Source organism: Pipistrellus kuhlii, unplaced genomic scaffold, assembly GCF_014108245.1.
Source record: "Pipistrellus kuhlii isolate mPipKuh1 unplaced genomic scaffold, mPipKuh1.p scaffold_m20_p_2, whole genome shotgun sequence".
Lineage (NCBI taxonomy): Eukaryota > Metazoa > Chordata > Mammalia > Chiroptera > Vespertilionidae > Pipistrellus > Pipistrellus kuhlii.
Window position 1 is genome coordinate 167,743,960 of NW_023425515.1, and position 16,347 is coordinate 167,760,306.

General features: G+C 43.9%; 1 protein-coding gene across 7 annotated transcripts in view; it reads left to right on the forward strand.

The window, feature by feature from the left end:
* PPIH (peptidylprolyl isomerase H) overlaps positions 1–16,347 on the forward strand; it is a 22,357-nt gene continuing 6,010 nt past the window's right edge. Inside the window, exons 1-10 of one of the 7 annotated variants that reach the window (XM_045584693.1) lie at positions 1–152; positions 490–554; positions 833–856; positions 1,128–1,172; positions 1,459–1,501; positions 2,131–2,223; positions 6,634–6,721; positions 7,178–7,218; positions 7,999–8,087; positions 16,165–16,345. In XM_045584693.1, coding sequence (XP_045440649.1) covers positions 87–152; positions 490–554; positions 833–856; positions 1,128–1,172; positions 1,459–1,501; positions 2,131–2,223; positions 6,634–6,721; positions 7,178–7,218; positions 7,999–8,067 — 534 coding nt within the window. In that variant the 5' untranslated portion in view covers positions 1–86 and the 3' untranslated portion in view covers positions 8,068–8,087; positions 16,165–16,345. Of the gene's footprint in view, positions 153–489; positions 555–832; positions 857–1,127; positions 1,173–1,458; positions 1,502–2,130; positions 2,224–6,633; positions 6,722–7,177; positions 7,219–7,998; positions 8,088–8,515; positions 8,643–15,770; positions 15,960–16,161; positions 16,346–16,347 lie in introns of those variants that run through there. The other 6 variants (XM_036448195.2, XM_036448198.1, XM_045584694.1 and 3 more) reach the window with 6 other exon arrangements.

Sequence of the window (16,347 nt, forward strand, 5' to 3'; positions counted from 1 at the left end):
CGCTTGCGCGGGATACCAAACCCGCGGTCCTAGGATTAGATTCGCCGGAAGCCCATGCTCCCGACTTCTGCTTCCGGGTCAGAGCGATGGCGGTGGCAAATTCAAGCCCTGTCAACCCCGTGGTGTTCTTCGATGTCAGCATTGGCGGCCAGGTGAGGCCCCGGGAGCCACCAGCCCCTCGCCGAAAGGAAACTGCACCGGGCTAGGCAGGCAGAACTCACCCGCCTCGGGATAGCGGGCTCGGGAAGCCGGACAGTGAATTTGTACCAGAACCTTCCGAACTGCGGGGCGTGGGGAGAGGGGTAGGATGAGGCTTGCGCTTCCTAGCTCCCCGCTCGTGGCAGGTCTGGGCGGCACGGAGACATAAGCTAAAGGAGGCGGAGAGATCAGGTGCCTGGGGGAGGGAGGGGTCAGCCCTTGGTGGTCCCTGGCCCCAGGAGGCCTTCCCGGGTTGGACTGGGCTTTCTGACTGTATCCCGCCGGTTGCAGGAAGTTGGCCGAATGAAGATCGAACTCTTTGCCGACGTTGTGCCTAAGACAGCGGAGAACTTTAGGTGAGGATCTACTCCAGCGCCGCCTGATAAGCCGAACCAGAACCCAGCCTGCGGAGTAGGTCTGAGTCCTCCGGGTAGCGCTCTGCCTGGACAGTCTCCGTTTTGACGGCTCCATGTCAGTTTATGTTGCTAATCTGTATGCCTGGGGGTCTGCACGTCTGGGAGGCTGATTGGTGGGCTTGCCGGTGACAGTGTCTGTGCTCTCCCCTCCGGAGGGGAGGGACGCTCACAGCTGTCATGTCATGGTGACTGAGCCCTTCACTCTTTTTCCCTTTCAGGCAGTTCTGCACTGGGGAATTCAGGTCAGTCTCAGACGTGGTTGACTACTCTGCTTGCTCCTGAGGGGTGTCCTGGGGCTGTGGTGAGGGTATTGTTGGGGAACCACGAAGGCCTTGAATGATTGCCGGTGACGGTAATTGAAGGTAATATCCCGCGGGTCTGTCTTCAGTTCATTTGCCTTTCTCTGTCTGGTCCCCACCATCTTTAGGAGAGTCCCTTTGGTTCAAATGTGTGGTAAGCTGGAAAGGCCTATGGGTACCTGACATCATTCCCAATCTTTCTTTTTGGTTATAGAAAAGATGGGGTTCCTATAGGATACAAAGGAAGCACTTTCCACAGGTAAGGCCCGTGGCAGACATCCCGGGAGTTTTTGGGGTTACTTCCTTGGGGGATGTGTCTCTTTAGAAGAAAATAAAACCGTAGGATAATTCTTAGGTGTTGAGAAGCAGTGTATTTGTGAACTCAAGGATTAATTTCAATTACAATGACCAAGTCAGTATTTTTCTTTTCTTTTTTTTTTTTTTTTTTTTTTAAAGATTTTAAGTTTCTAACTCTCTATCCCTCTCCCTTTCGGTGTTTTTCTAAACCTGAGTCTTAGCTCAGAATCTTTTGTTCTCTGTTTCAGAGTCATAAAGGATTTCATGATTCAGGGCGGAGATTTTGTTAATGTAAGTACTGTTCTTTCCTATCAAGGACTTATACGCTTGTTTTGTTTTTTTGTTATTGCTAGGTCTACTGTGTTTACGGCAGGAACCATCTCCCTTCCCTTATTTATGTAACCTGCTCCACAAACAATGAAGTTTGCAACCCTTGGCTACTACTGACGGTGGTAGGACTTAGAGTGGCCATGTACCTTTTTTTGTTAGCTGTAAGAAGTGCTATGAAGCTATTCTGCCTTTTTCCTTTCTTTCCATAGGCTCCTGTATTGCCATATTGGCCTAGCAGGGACAGGACCAACTTTTTACTGATCATTGCTAGGCACATCCGATCACTTGCTGATGAGCCCCAGGATTAGACAATAGTTGGTCAGCCAGAAGGCTGAGTATATTTCTAGAGGCCCAGTTGTGACCTCTTTTATCCAATCTGTGAGACAGTCTGACCAGTTTGTGGGCTGTAGGTGCCTTGAAAGGGGCTTGCTTTGATTGCAGGATAGGAACAAAGAGGTGTGGCTCCCAAAGTGGCCAACGAGAGTGGACTTCAAGGACGTCCACCAGGATTTATGTGCAGCAGTTGTCTTTTCCAGCCTCTGGGGGCCCAGCACTTACAAGTTGCTAACACTTCCCTTCTGTTTGCTCAGGGAGATGGTACTGGAGTTGCCAGCATTTACCGGGGGCCATTTGCAGATGAAAATTTTAAACTTAGACACTCAGCTCCAGGCCTGCTTTCCATGGTAAGTGAGACCCAGTCAAGATTTTGGGTTATATTTATAGCCAGCTGGTTTCTGGGCCCCTCTTGAGGCTCAGTGCTGTGTCTTTAAATGGAAGCAAATGCTGCCAAAACCGGTTTGGCTCAGTGGATAGAGCATCAGTCTGCGGACTGAAAGGTCCCAGGTTCGATTCCGGTCAAGGGCATGTACCTTGGTTGCGGGCACATCCCCAGTGGAGGGTGTGCAAGAGGCAGCTGGACGATGTTTCTCTCTCATTGACGTTTCTAGCTCTCTGTCCCTCTACCTTCCTCTCTGTAAAAAATCGATAAAGTATATTTTTTAAAAAGTAAAAAAGAAAGAAAACTTAAAAAAAAAAAATGTTTAAAAAATGGAAGCAAATGCTTTTCTTGCTCATTCCAAGGTTTACCTCTGCCGTGCCTACTTTTTTCATCAATCTGGTTTGATTTTGTTGGGCTGGGAAAATGAAACTGAACTCTGCTATGTGTTTCTGTCCTTTTTAAAAAATGTTTTTATTGAATTCCAGAAAGAGAGGGAGGGAGAGAGAGAGAAAGAGAAACATTGATGAGAGAGAAGCATTGATCAGCTGCCTCCTGTATGACTCCCAATGGGGATCAAGCCTACAACCTGAGCATGTGCCCTGACCCAGAATTGAACTGGCAACTTCTTGGTGCATGGGTTATTGCTCAACCAACTGAGCTACATGGCCTTTTATTTGAGTCAAAACATGTGGCTGGACATTTAGCCTTGCTGCTCAGAATGCACCCAGTTTTGCTTTCAAGATCCAATGTTCATTCGCTCATTGCTTGGCTTGCCAAGACTCATTGCCGGTCACTCACACTGCCTACTAGCTGGTCACTCCCTTTCATCACTTACCTCTCCTTGCTCACCACTCCTCCCTTGTCCTTGCATTCCCTCCCCACATACGTCACTCCACTTTCATAGTGCCCCTGCCCACCTCACTTGAAACCCCACCTGTGCTCTACCCCGCTTACTCTCCTTCATCCTCATTCCCCCTTCATTTCCTCTTATTCACCTTTCACTCCTCCTTTTCCCTTACCCCTCCCACTTTGTTTCTCTCACACTCTCTTCTCCCTCCTCCCTGCTCATTACCCATTTCCCTCTGTCAGTGTCCCAACTCTTAATCCCCTAGACCCAATATTTACATGCACATTCTGTGTCCTGTGTGCCTGCTCTGCCACTCATCTGCTCAGGCATTCATCAAGTAAAGATTTGTCAATATCCACTCTGTTTCAGGCTTCATGGTAAGGCATAAGATCTGATCCCTGCCTTTGTGTCACTTAACATCTAATGGCTCCACACATGCAAAATGATAAGTCTAGTATAGTGTAACCCATTCCATCAGTGTATTAAGGCAAGGGCACTTTACTGCATGTGAGAGCCCTAACTGGTTTGGCTCAGTGAATAGAGCGTCAGGCTGCGGACTGAAGGGTCCCAGGTTCGATTCCAGTCAAGGGCATGTACCTTGGTTGCGGGCACATCCCCAGTGGGGAGTGTTCAAGAGGCAGCTGATTGATGTTTCTAACTCTCTATCCCTCTCCCTTCCTCTCTGTCAAAAAATCAATAAAGTATATATTCTTAAAAAAAAGAAAGAAAAGAAAGAAAAAAATCCCATGAGAGCCTCAAGGAATGAGAATAATTGCTGCTGGGGGTTGGGCAAGGCTGCTTCACAGAGGAGGGGACATTTGCGTTCTTGAAAGAGTTCTGTACCAGATGACATGAGACATAGTCGAGGGACAGAAAGTGAGGAAGGTGCTGAAAACAGGATGCGAATGATGGACACAGTGGCCAGTAGAGACCACTGCAGAGGCAGGTTACCTGGCTCTTGATGGGCTTCAAGTGGCAGAATAAGGATGAGGTGTGTGGACTTTTCTTTCATAGGTTATGGAGAGCCATGCACTTTTTTGAGGAGAGCAGATCAACTTTGTGTTTTAGATCAAAAACCCTAGCTGCAGTGTGAGTGGCAGGTGGGAATGGAGAGGCTGGGGCAGAGAAGCCAGTCAGGAGCTGAGGGAGACTAGCACAGCAAACAAGCCCCCTTTTAGGAAAGCCAGGCTGGGCAAGTGCAGGTAAGGAGTAGAAAAGTGTCTTGGATCTTCCCTAGGATTAGAACCCCTCTAAGTGCATGCCACTATGTTAGCATCGATGGAAGAGTCAGGAAAATGGAAGGAAGTCCTGGTCTATGCACCCTTCAGGCTTACATTGGTTTAGTTGTGCTGCCACATTTATTAAAAAATCCTCACCCAAGAATATATTCATTGGTTTTGAGAGAGAAAAACATTGATGTGAGAGAGAAACATCCATCGGTTGTTTCCCACTATGTGCCCGGACTGCAACCTGGGTATGTGTCTGACCAGGAATCGAACCTGGGATCTTTCCGTGTGCAGGACGATGTTCCAACTAAGCCACACTGGCCAGGGCCTGCCACATATCTTGTAGCATAATTGTTTTTGCTTCTCTCTTCCACTAACTCCTGAGTTTCTCAAGGGCAAGGCCTGGGTCTCATTGGTCTCTAAGCCTTATACCTGATACAGAAAGGTGTTGAGCAGATTTTAATTAGTGAGTGGAAGATAACCAGAATAATGACTAATGTTTATTGAGCACTTACTCAACAAGCATCTTAATTGCATTAATTTATTTTAATCTTCTCAACATCTCTAAGATAGGTACAAATGAAGAAACTGAGGCACAGAGATATTATATGATTAAACTAAGTCACAGTCGGGGGTAGAGCTGGGATTCAAGCAAGGTCATTTGATTCCAGGGTTCCAGACAGAGCTGATTCTCTAAACCAATTAGTTATACTGCCTTGAAGAATGAATAAAGAAATGGTTACAGGCAGAGAGTGTCCCCTGAGCTATAAAAACATGTTATATGACTGTCTGCCTGCCTGCTTGCTAATAAATGTTTAGACATAGAGCAGCAAAATTGATCGGATGGATGGATGGTAGATAAATAGATAAGTATAGTAGATAGAACAAAAGAATGATTCCAGACCCCTGGGAAGCCTGTCCCTCATCCCTCTGACTGGCTCAGATAGTGCCTTATTTTCAGATGAGATGTTTCTGAATACATGTACAAAAAAACTAAAGTAACCTCATCTTACATGGGGAATTTCTAAAGTGTAATATCAAATCCCTATTTAGAGATTACCCTTAGACAATGTCTTTAATGTATTTTTACTATTTCATAAACATTTTTATTCCTTTACAGTTGAATATAGAATTAACCAATTTAAGTTGAATATCTGATTAAGTCTAGTTATCTATCTAATAATGTGCAGTTTTTTGCACAGTAGTTTTGTGTGTGTGTGTGTGTGTGTGTGTGTGTGTGTAATTGATTCCAGAGAGAGAGAGAGAGAGAGAGAGAAACATCAATGACGAGAGAGAATAATTGATTTGCTGCCTCCTGCATGCCGCACACTGGAATCGAGCCCAAAACCTGGACATATGCCCTGACTGGGAATCAAACCATGACCTTCTAGTTCATAGGTAAAAGCTCAACCACTGAGCCAGCTGGTTTGGCAGTAGTAGTTTTATGAGACCTATGCTTTTAATAGTACTAGTACTTTCAGTTTTCCATTTTCTATTAATTTTTTTTCCAAAATAAGGGAAGTATGTGATAATATATTCATAGTTACACAGACACTGTTGTAAGACAATGCTGCTAAAACTAAACTTGGTTTTGCTGATAATACAAAAATTTGAATTTAGCATATTAAAGGCATTTTAGAGGGGGATCAGTATATAATGGACAAAAGTACACTTCATATGACTGTCTAATGTCCCTTTATAATGTGTTATCTATAATAATAAAAAGGTAATACGTTTATTAGATCAGATGTCCTTCCTGATGAAGCCTGGGCCGGAGGGATGCCAGCCCGGGTCCTGGGTGCCTGCAGGTGGCCTGAGGGAAGCCAGCCCAGGTCCCAGATGCCAGAGGGAAGCCGGTGCTGGCAGCCAGGGGAAGGAAGGCCTACTCTTGCATGAATTTTCGTGCATCAGGTCTCTAGTCTATAATAATAAAAGCATAATATGCTAACTAGACTAGACAGTCAAACAACCTTCCAAATGTCATTCCAGACATCCTTCCAAATGAAGGCACAGGGGCTGAGACAGAGGCAGTTAGGGGCAATCAGGCAGGCAGGCAAGCAATTAAGGGCGATACTTACTCAACACACAGGCAGAGGGGTTAGGGGCGATCAGGCAGGCTGGTGATTGGTTAGGGGTGATCAGGTAGGCAGGCCAGTTGTTAGGAGCCAGTGGTCCCGGATTGCGAGAGGGTGCAGGCGGGTCTGAAGGGACCCCTCCCATGCACAAATTTCGTGCACCAGGCTCTTTGGGGAATCTTGCCCTTCAGCTAGCACGTTTGGCAAGTATGTTTGGTTTCCATCAGGCAAACAGCGGTCCCAGTACAAACGGCTGCCAGTTCTTCATCACCTGCTCTAAGTGCGATTGGCTGGATGGGAAGCACGTAGTGTTTGGTGAGTGCTACTCCTGTCTTATGGTCCTGGGCTGCTTCACCCAAAGTGGGACTTTCAAAAGAGCCAGTCCCCGCACTCTCATACCCAGAGGTCTTGACTTGTTTAACTGCTCCCTATGCAGTAATAGGGAAAGTGGAAGTGGAAGCGGAAGGTGAGAGGATGTGTGAAAGGACAAAGGGCCACCTGATAAAGTGTATAGCCACTTGGGTGATATTTAAGAAATACACAAGCAGCATGGTGCAGTGGAGCTTTGCAATCACTCAGATCTAAGTTTGAACCCTAATTCTGCTGCTTACTATCTGTGACTTTGGGTAAGTCATTTCACCTCCATTGAATCTCAATTTCCTAAAATCGGTATGGGGATCAAATGAGACAGTAGTGTGAGAAGGGGCATTGGAAACTGGAAAATGCTATGCAAATGAGAATAGTAAAACCCAGTTCATACTCTTCCTACAGGAAAAATCATTGATGGACTTCTAGTGATGAGAAAGATTGAGGTAAGTCCTGTTTTGGTTCCTCTTCCTCAGCCATTCTGGTCTACTATTACCTGACTAGTATCAAGAACTAGAGAATCCTGAGTGACTTCAGCTTGTTAGGCCCAGTCTTCATCCACTGCCTCTATTACATGGACTTCCTCAAGGGAAGGGAGGAGAAGCTACATGCCTCCCAAGTGCTTTTGGCCTATAATTAGCCTCTTTATTGCACTTGCGATTTGGGCTGTGGTGGCCCCTTCACTTACCTGATAAAATCATACTCGGCACTGCATTCAAGATCCCTCCTGACCTCGTCCCTGCCTCTCTCCATGGCCCTTCTGCCACTGCCACCTCCATGTTCCAGTCACATTAGGCTACTTGAGCTTTCCTCTAAATGTGCCAAACATCCCTGTCTCCTTTTCCTTCTTGCCCCTGAGCCTTTGCTCATGCTGTTTCCTTTACCTAGAATACTCTTCTCCTTTCTTTTCCTCCTTCCCATTGATCCGTCTTGGTCCAGGTCAAATAACCCCCTGTTCTGTGAATCCTCCCCTGACCTCTTTAAACAACATTTAATTGCTTCCTCTGCCCTGTATACACTTTCTTATAACTTATTACATATCATAGACTTGATATAGTTTAAATGTACAGTTTTATTTTTTATCTGTATTATATGCTTTACCTATCTGTTAGGACATGGACTGTTGTCGTGTCAGTCTCTGAGCCCTCAGTCCTTAGCACAGGGGCTGGCAGACATCAGCAAATGTTTGGCGAGTGTCTGAATCTCCACTGTGCTTTCTGTCTTAGAATGTTCCCACAGGCCCCAACAATAAGCCCAAGTTGCCTGTGGTGATCTCACAGTGTGGGGAGATGTAATCCAGAGCAAGACGGAATCGGTAAGTGTGTCTTTCTCTTCCTGGTTTGGAGTCACCCCAGAGAGGGCAGTTTGGTCTAACAGAGAGAACCTTAGACTTGAAGACAGAGGATTGAGCTCATTTCCTCTCTGGGTGAAGTCACTTCCCTTCTCTGAGCCTGTTTCCTCATCTGTCAAATGGAGATAATACCTCTCCTATGATCACTGGAAGGACAAAAGAGAAAGGGTTATTAGAACACTTTCCTTTTCTACCACTTTGCAGTTTACAAACTATCAAACTAGAAGCCATAAGGCAGTTTCTGATCGTGTTCTCAGACTGTAGTCCTACTAGAAGATCTGACACCAGCTCTGAGTGACTCCCTGCTGTGTCAGCCTAAGTGCCCAGGAGGTAGACCTGTCATGCTTCTCATCAGAACTGATGGGCAATTCAGGTCCTGACTTTGTATTTGCCAGCTTCACAGGTAAACATGACACATCTCTCAACCTCAACTCCTACCCATTCTTGCACTGCCGGCTCTGTGCTAGCATCATGCTAGGCATGCAGAGGGGTGCAAAGAATTGAAAGATGCCTCTACCTTTCAGGAGCTTACAGGGAATAAGACCCATTCTGAGAGGTGATCACTAGTAATATGAGTGACATTGCTAAATGTCAAGAATTCAAAGCAAAAATTGATCCCTTTCAGCTAAAATGGTAGGATATCTCTCTCTCTTTCTCTCTCTCTCTCTTTCATTTTCCTCTTTCTCTCTTTCTTTCTTTCATTTTCAAACCTGCAGCAAAGCTGGAAAAATAGTATTATACATTCAACATTCATATACCTTTCACCTAAATTCATCCATGATTAACATTCTTATTTTATCGTTTTGCTTTGACATTTGATTTTTTTCTTTCCCTCTCTCCTTCCCTCATATCCCCATTCCATCTCCTCCTCTCTGCTGCTTTCCTTCCTTCATTTCTCCCCATTTGAAAATTGAAGACTTCTGGACACTTTACCCATAAATACTTCAGTAAGCAATTGCTGGAAACAAGAACATTCTACATAACCATAATAATATCTAATATACCTGTTCAGACTCTCCCTGTTACTCACAATGTAACTTTTATACCTGTAGGAAAATTCAACCAATCAAGTTCACATATTTCATTTGGTTGGTTGTTATGTAGCATTATATAATCTTGTAAAAATTTTCACACAGAAGTTAAAGTCCCCAACTCCCCTTGTTACTACCAGGCCCACTCCTCTCCCAGAGGTAACTTCTTGTCAGTTTGATATATATCCGTCAGGGCCTTTTCTCCGCCTATCTGATTATGGGAGATTTTGTTTTTCTAAAATGGCATCATGCTATATTGTTCATCATTATTTTCCCATTTGGCATTATGTCTGAAGACTTCCTCTGTTCAAGTAAAACTACTTCATTTAAAAAAACAAAACTGACATAATATTCGAAAAGATGGTTGTAGCTATAGTTTACTTTTCCTCTTTCTTAATGATTTGAAAGTAATTCATTTCGAGTATTAGTTCTTTATATGTTGTGACTATTTTCTCCAGAATATATTTTAAGGAAAAAAATTGTCAGTGTGTTGCTTATCTTAACTTTGGTTATATCCTTTGTTAAACAGAAGTTCTAAATTTTGATGAGGTCAAATTATCAGTCTTTCCCTTATGGCTTTTGGGTTTTATCTTATTTAAGAAGGTCCTTATTACCTCAGATCCTAATGTCTTCTGTATTTTTTCTAACATTTCTTTAGTTCTATTTGTATTACCAACAAAATTATCTAGAATTTATTTTTCTGAATCCTGCCTTTTTCCAAAATGGGGATCTAGTCAAATTCCAGACCACTTTAATGACTGTTTCTATCTCTATCTATGACTTTGTGTTCACAGTATGTATTGATAGTACTTACAGGCATCCAGTAAAATGCTGTTACGTGAGTTAATAGGGTCAGAGAATGTCAGGCATTTCGGGTAGGGAACTGGTGTAAGCAAATGCTGAGGCAGGAATGCACAAGTGTGTGCTGGAAGCTGCACATGGACTTCTCTGTCACCCAGCCAGATGGTCCCCTCTCTGCCCAGTTGTCACCTGAGCTTTCCTTTCTGCCAGGACTGGGGGCCCCTAGGGCACAACCTGTATTCCCCTTAAATAGCTGCTGGCCATTTCCTCCTTCATTTCTTTGCTGTAACTAAAGTTGAACACAGAGGTCCTTATCCTTCCAAAGACTGACCACTGATCACTACCAGAGGACAGAAGATAAAAAGAATAAAGTTTAGAAATTTTTTATGTTTGGGGCCTCTTTTCTATATTTTTTGAGTCTCTTATAGAAAGTTAGTAGAAATCCTTGTTGGGAGTTTTATTTCTGAGGGCGGTGATCATCAACCCTCCCCTCCTCACCCACTATGAGCAAAGATCATGTAAGCCTTTGCCCCAGAAAGCCCCTCTTCTCAGCCTGCAACCCAAGCAGAACGGATCCCACGGGGTGATTTGCTGTTCCAGAGGCGCGCTCGACCAGTATTGTCCAGGAGACATTCCTTTCTTTGGTGGGGGAAATGTTTTCCATTTTTACTGTTACGGTAGCTTCCAGCCGCATATGGAATGGAACACTTGAAATGTGCTAATGTGACTGATCGACTTACTTTTTAATTTTATTTAATCTTTTATAAGATTTTTTAATTGATTTTTTAGAGAGATGAAGAAAGAAAAATGTCGATTTGTTGCTCTGCTCACCTGTACACTCATTGATTGACTGTCGTATGTGGTCTGACCCAGGATCAAAACCACAACCTTGGTATATCAGGAAGATGCTCTAACTAACTGAGCTGAAATACTTTCTTTTACTTACGTATTTATTTATTTATCTATATATCTATCCATCTACCAATCTACCTATCCATTTATTTATTGCATCTGAATAATTTTTTACTTTTTTATTTATTTATTGAGACAGAGAGAAAGAGGCAGACAGAAAGAGAGACAGAGAGAAACATCAATTTGTTGTTCCATTTATTTATGCACTCATTAGTTGCTTCTGAAACACTTTGTTTTAGATCTCTCTTGTATTTTGCCTTGGAATCTGAGTTTGATTTTAGTGAAAGTGAAGTTTTCTGTACAGCTTTAGATGTAGAAACCTTGGTTTTATCTTGTGGTCCTGTAAGCTTTTTATAACCAATTTGATACATAGATACATAGGTGAATCATGGCCCTCATGATTCTCCTCTCATAGTCCAAACTATTCTACTTTCATAGGAGCTGGTGGAACCTCTGTTTTGAAAGCCTGAGAGTCGCTTGGAAAAGGGAGTAGCTGTTGGTTCTGGCAATCTTGCCGTCTGAACTGCTGCTTGTCTCCCTGTGATCCCCAAAGTTGGTATTTGTGGCAAGCAGTAGAGAACTTACTTTACTTCGTTGTTTCCCAAACTCCCCTAAAGAGAAGAATCACTTGGGGGCATTTGAAAAACCTATTAATTCCCAGGCCCTCCCCCTGGAGAGTTTGAGTTAGTTTAAGATGGGACCCAGGATGCTATGCTTATAAAGAGCATTTCAAATGCTTCTTCTTAGAGGGATGTGGGTAATGCTGCTTTCAGTGGTGCTGGAATTAATGTTTTTTAATATTTGCATCTGAGTAAAAAATAGATAATTAGCCGAAACCGGTTTGGCTCAGTGAATAGAGCATCAGCCTGCGGACTGAAGAGCCTGGGTTCAATTCCGGTCAAGGGCATGTATCTTGGTTGCGGGCACATCCCCGGTAGGGGGCGTGCAAGAGGCAGCTGATCAATGACTCTCTCTCATCGATGTTTCTAACTCTCTGTTTCTCTCCCTCTCTGTAAAAAATCAATAAAATGTATTTTTTTAAAAATAGATAATTAGCACCACATATTCTATATAATAAAGAGATAATATGCAAATTAACCCTCAAGCCCTCACAAGGTGGCTGCCTATGACCAGGCCAGCAAGGGGGTTAGTGAGGGATAACGAATGACTGAACAACAGGCTGCAGGGCGGGGGCGCAGGGGGGAAGGGTTGAGGGGCTACCAGGCTGGCAGGGGGGAAAGCTGGGGCTGGCAGGTGGGGCAGTTGGAGGCTACTAGGCTGGAGTGGGGGGGGGGGCAGTGAGGGGCAACTAGGCCAGCAGGGGGATAGTTGGGGGTGACCAAGCCAGCAGAAGGGGGCATTTGTGGGTTACCAGGCTGGCAGGTAGGTAAGCAATTAGGATCCAGCGGTCCAGGATTGTGAGAGGGAAGTCCAACTGCCCCCAAGGGATCCTGAATTGGAGAGGATACAGACTGGGCTGAGGGGATCCTCCGCCTCCCCGCCTCTCCCCCCCCCCCCCCCGCACGAGTTTTGTGCACCGGGCCTCTAGAATTTTATTATTATTATAGCTTATAATGAGGCATTGAAGTTCAAATAGTGATTAGGTTGGAAATTAATTGTACCTGTGGATAGTGGATATGGTAATAGTTGTGAAAGTGCTATTTGGAATAATTGAGATTTAGGAAACACTGTCCCCCACTCTGAGATATCCTGTAGATGTGATACATGCCTTCAGAGAAAGGTTATGAAAGACATGTTGATGGCACATTCGCTGGTCCTTCATTGTACAAATCAGTACTAATTAATTAAATAGATCGCATACTGGGTGATCACTTCCTAAGGGATGTTAATGTATAATCATTACGCCATATACCTGGAGCTAATATTGTTCGTCAACTATAATTGGAAAACAAAGTTTTCAAAAAAGATAGGTCCCATACTACATATAAGGTACAAATTTGAAAAGCCCAGCTCCTGCCTTCAGGGAACTCACAGTGTCTTGGGAAACTGACAGCTCTAATACAATAAAGCACTGGACTGGAGACTTTAGGACAAAGTGAGGAAAGTGTGAATGTCTGGGTCTGCCTGGCATGGTTGTGAAGACTGCAGAAGAGGTAATGCTTCCCCTGAGCATAAGAAAGATTAAGAACCTGTCAGGTGGCTGGAACTGGGGAGGGCATTCCAAGCAGAGGAACAGCATGAGCAAAGCACAGGAGCAGGGAACAGCAGAAAGTGTGTGGGAGACTGCAAACTCTGTATGGCCAAAGCAGGAAGAAAGGAAAAGCAAAAGCAAACACTAAGAGGTGAAGTTGGCAGAGACCAGGGCCAGTTGTGAGAACCAGTGTAGGCTGAGAGTTCATATGTTATCCTAAGGGTGGGGATGGGCTTCAGGCATTATGTGCTGCTTTTTTTTTTTTTTTTTTTTTTTTTTTTTTTTCCATTGTGCTCCTGAAATTCTCAGAAGGGGGCCTAACTTACCAAATCAATGGGAGCCACTAAAGGATTTTGAGCAGAACATTGTGATTGCATTTTCTTAGTTAGAAGTTGATTCTGGCAGCAATGTGGGGGATGGAATAGAGGGCAGTGAGGTATCCACTGCTGTAGTCCAGGCAAGAGAGAGGAGGTTCCGCATGAAAATACAGGTCTTGGAAGTACTAGAGATTTGCAACAAATATTTGTGTTCCTGCTGGGTGTGTGACACTGTTTGTCCCCTGCCCTGAAAGTCAGAAACCCTGCCAGCTAAAAAGGGAGGGGAGAGGAGAATATCTGGCTCCATTCCAAGGCAATCCAGGCTGCTTAACAACAAAGATACATAAGAAATGTGCCATTAGGCAATTCTTTTCTTCAAATATCACAGAGTGCACTTACACAATCCTAGGTGGTAACATCTACTATGCACGTAGGCTGTATAGCCCATTGCTCTTGACTGAGAACCTGAACAGCATGTTATTGTGCTGAATGCTACAGGCAATTGTAAGACAATGATAAGTATTTGTGTACCAAACATATCTAAGCATAGAAAAGGCATAGTAAAAATATGGTGTAAAAGATTAAAAACGGTACCACTGTATAGGGCACTGACCATGAGTGGCGCTTGCAGGACAGGAAGTTGCTCTGGGTGAGCCAATGAGTGAGTGTGCTGCACGTGACGGCCTAAGACATTACTGTGCACTACTGTAGACTTCACAAACGCTCCACACGTAGGCTACACTAAATCTCTAACACAACATGAGATTAAATCAGGCACAGAGAATGATGCAATCAGGAGATGTGGTAAGCATGAGATGCTGCTGGTGAAGCACAGCACACTGTTTTACAGAAAACTTTCCTAAGTGGAGTACACTCTAAAATAGCAATGAAATTACATACAGTATAGAAAATACATAAACCATAGTCATTTATTGTTGTTATCACTGTATATCATTGTATGTGCTGTACTTTCAGATGGCAGTGTGATACATTTGTTCACACCAGCAGCAGCAACACGTCATGCTTTGCACTACATAGTTATAGTGGCTATGACATCACTAGACATAGGAATTTTTCAGCTCTGTTAGAATCTTTTTTTTAAAAAATATATTTTTATTGATTTTTTTTTTTACAGAGAGGAAGGGAGAGGGACAGAGAGTTAGAAGCATCGATGAGAGAGGAACATTGATCAGCTGCCTCCTGCACACCCCCCACTGGGGATGTGCCCGCAACTTGCCCAGAATTGAACCTGGGACCCTTCAGTTCGCAGGCCAACGCTCTATCCACTGAGCCAAACCGGTTTCGGCTCTGTTAGAATCTTATGGGACTGCCATCATGCACACTGTCCATTGTTGACTGACATGTGTGGTGAACGACTATACAGAAGCAAAGCTCCCTATGTTGGAACCAGGTAGTGGTAAATCTGAATGTGTTGGCAAGATTTCTAAGGTAAATTATGTGACAACATCAAGAAATAGTACTCAGTGGATAGAGCATCGATCTGCGGACTGAAGGGTCCCAGGTTTGATTCTGGTCAAGGACATTTACCTTGGTTGCAGGCACATCCCCAAGGGGGATGTGCAGGAGGCAGCTGGTCGATGTTTCTCATCGATATTTCTAACTCTCTCTCTTACCCTTGCTCTCTGTAAAAAAATCAATAAAATATTTTTTAAAAAGAAGTAGTATATTATATAAACCATACTACTATTTATTTTGAATAACTATTTCAGAAATTTCTATAGTGATATGTAGCCAATTAGTAATGGTTACCTCTGTAGAGATAGCAAAGAGATTTTTTAAATTTATATTGTCCTGAATATGCTTGAATTTCCTATATTAAGCATATATCTTATAATAAATACTGTATATATGTGATTTAACTAATCCTACTTCCTCCCGCCCCCTCCCCAGGTGCATGTGACTAACATCAGTTTGAATCGTTCCCTGGTCCCTCCATCTCCTTTTCCCTGACCTAGGCAGTCAGTGATCCCTTCCTGTGAGCTCCTAGTACTTGGTTCATCTCTCTATTACAACATTTAACACAAATGTGTTTGGTTTTTCTCTAGACTGAGAACTCCTTGAGGCATGGACCATGCTGATTGACACAGTGCCTGGTCTATGATAGAGCTTGGGTCCTGGAGCACAATGCAACTTCTAAGTGCATTTATACATTTGTGTACATTCTGCATTAGGGCCCATAGTTAAACTACTTACTCATTGAGCCTGCAGTATGACAGCAGGACTCCCTGTCCTCTGGAGGGGGGGAAGGGGGGGGCGGCCACATTTGGAGAGAGAGGAGAGTAGTGTCAGAGTGAACTCACCCTGTTCTTTTAGTATAACTAACTAAAAGGCTGTAAACAGAGGGAGTACAATTTCCTTTCTGTATAACCCTGGGATCAAAACCCACAAGGAAGGAGGATTGCTGTTTGTTCTACAACTCCACAGAGTGCTACAGGCCTGGCAAAAGACACGTGCTTTGGTACCAGTTCATCAGGAAGCCCCATCACTGTCGAGCCATTGAGCTGCTTGGGACCCTAGTTTTCTTCTTTCCTTAATTTATAATGTATATTGCACAGAGTTGTAAAGGGTACATAATGAGATAATATACTTGGCAGTATATGTTGGCTTCTTCTTGGTTCTTGTGTAATATACTTTTTATTACTTTCATCTTTGCTCTGGAGAACCAAAGGTCTGGCCTATGGCAAGAATCAGACCGGTTCTACACTTTTGCAAAGAGGGTCAGGAGTGTAGAGAATTGGTGGGAATGCTGTCTCATGGAAAGTCCCCTTCCAGTCCTCTGAGCTGCTAACCTCTTCCATCCCTTACAGACCTCCATGTATCTGCCAGTGTAGGCCTGCCCTTGCTCTGGGTGACGCTCATGAGTAGGAGAATCTGGATCGGCCCCTGTGTTTGCTTCCTGGCCTGCTGTTGTCCTGTTTGATCAAGAAACCTTGGAAGTATCACACTTCAGAACCCAGGATTTTCCATGTTTTTCAACTGTAAATAAAGTT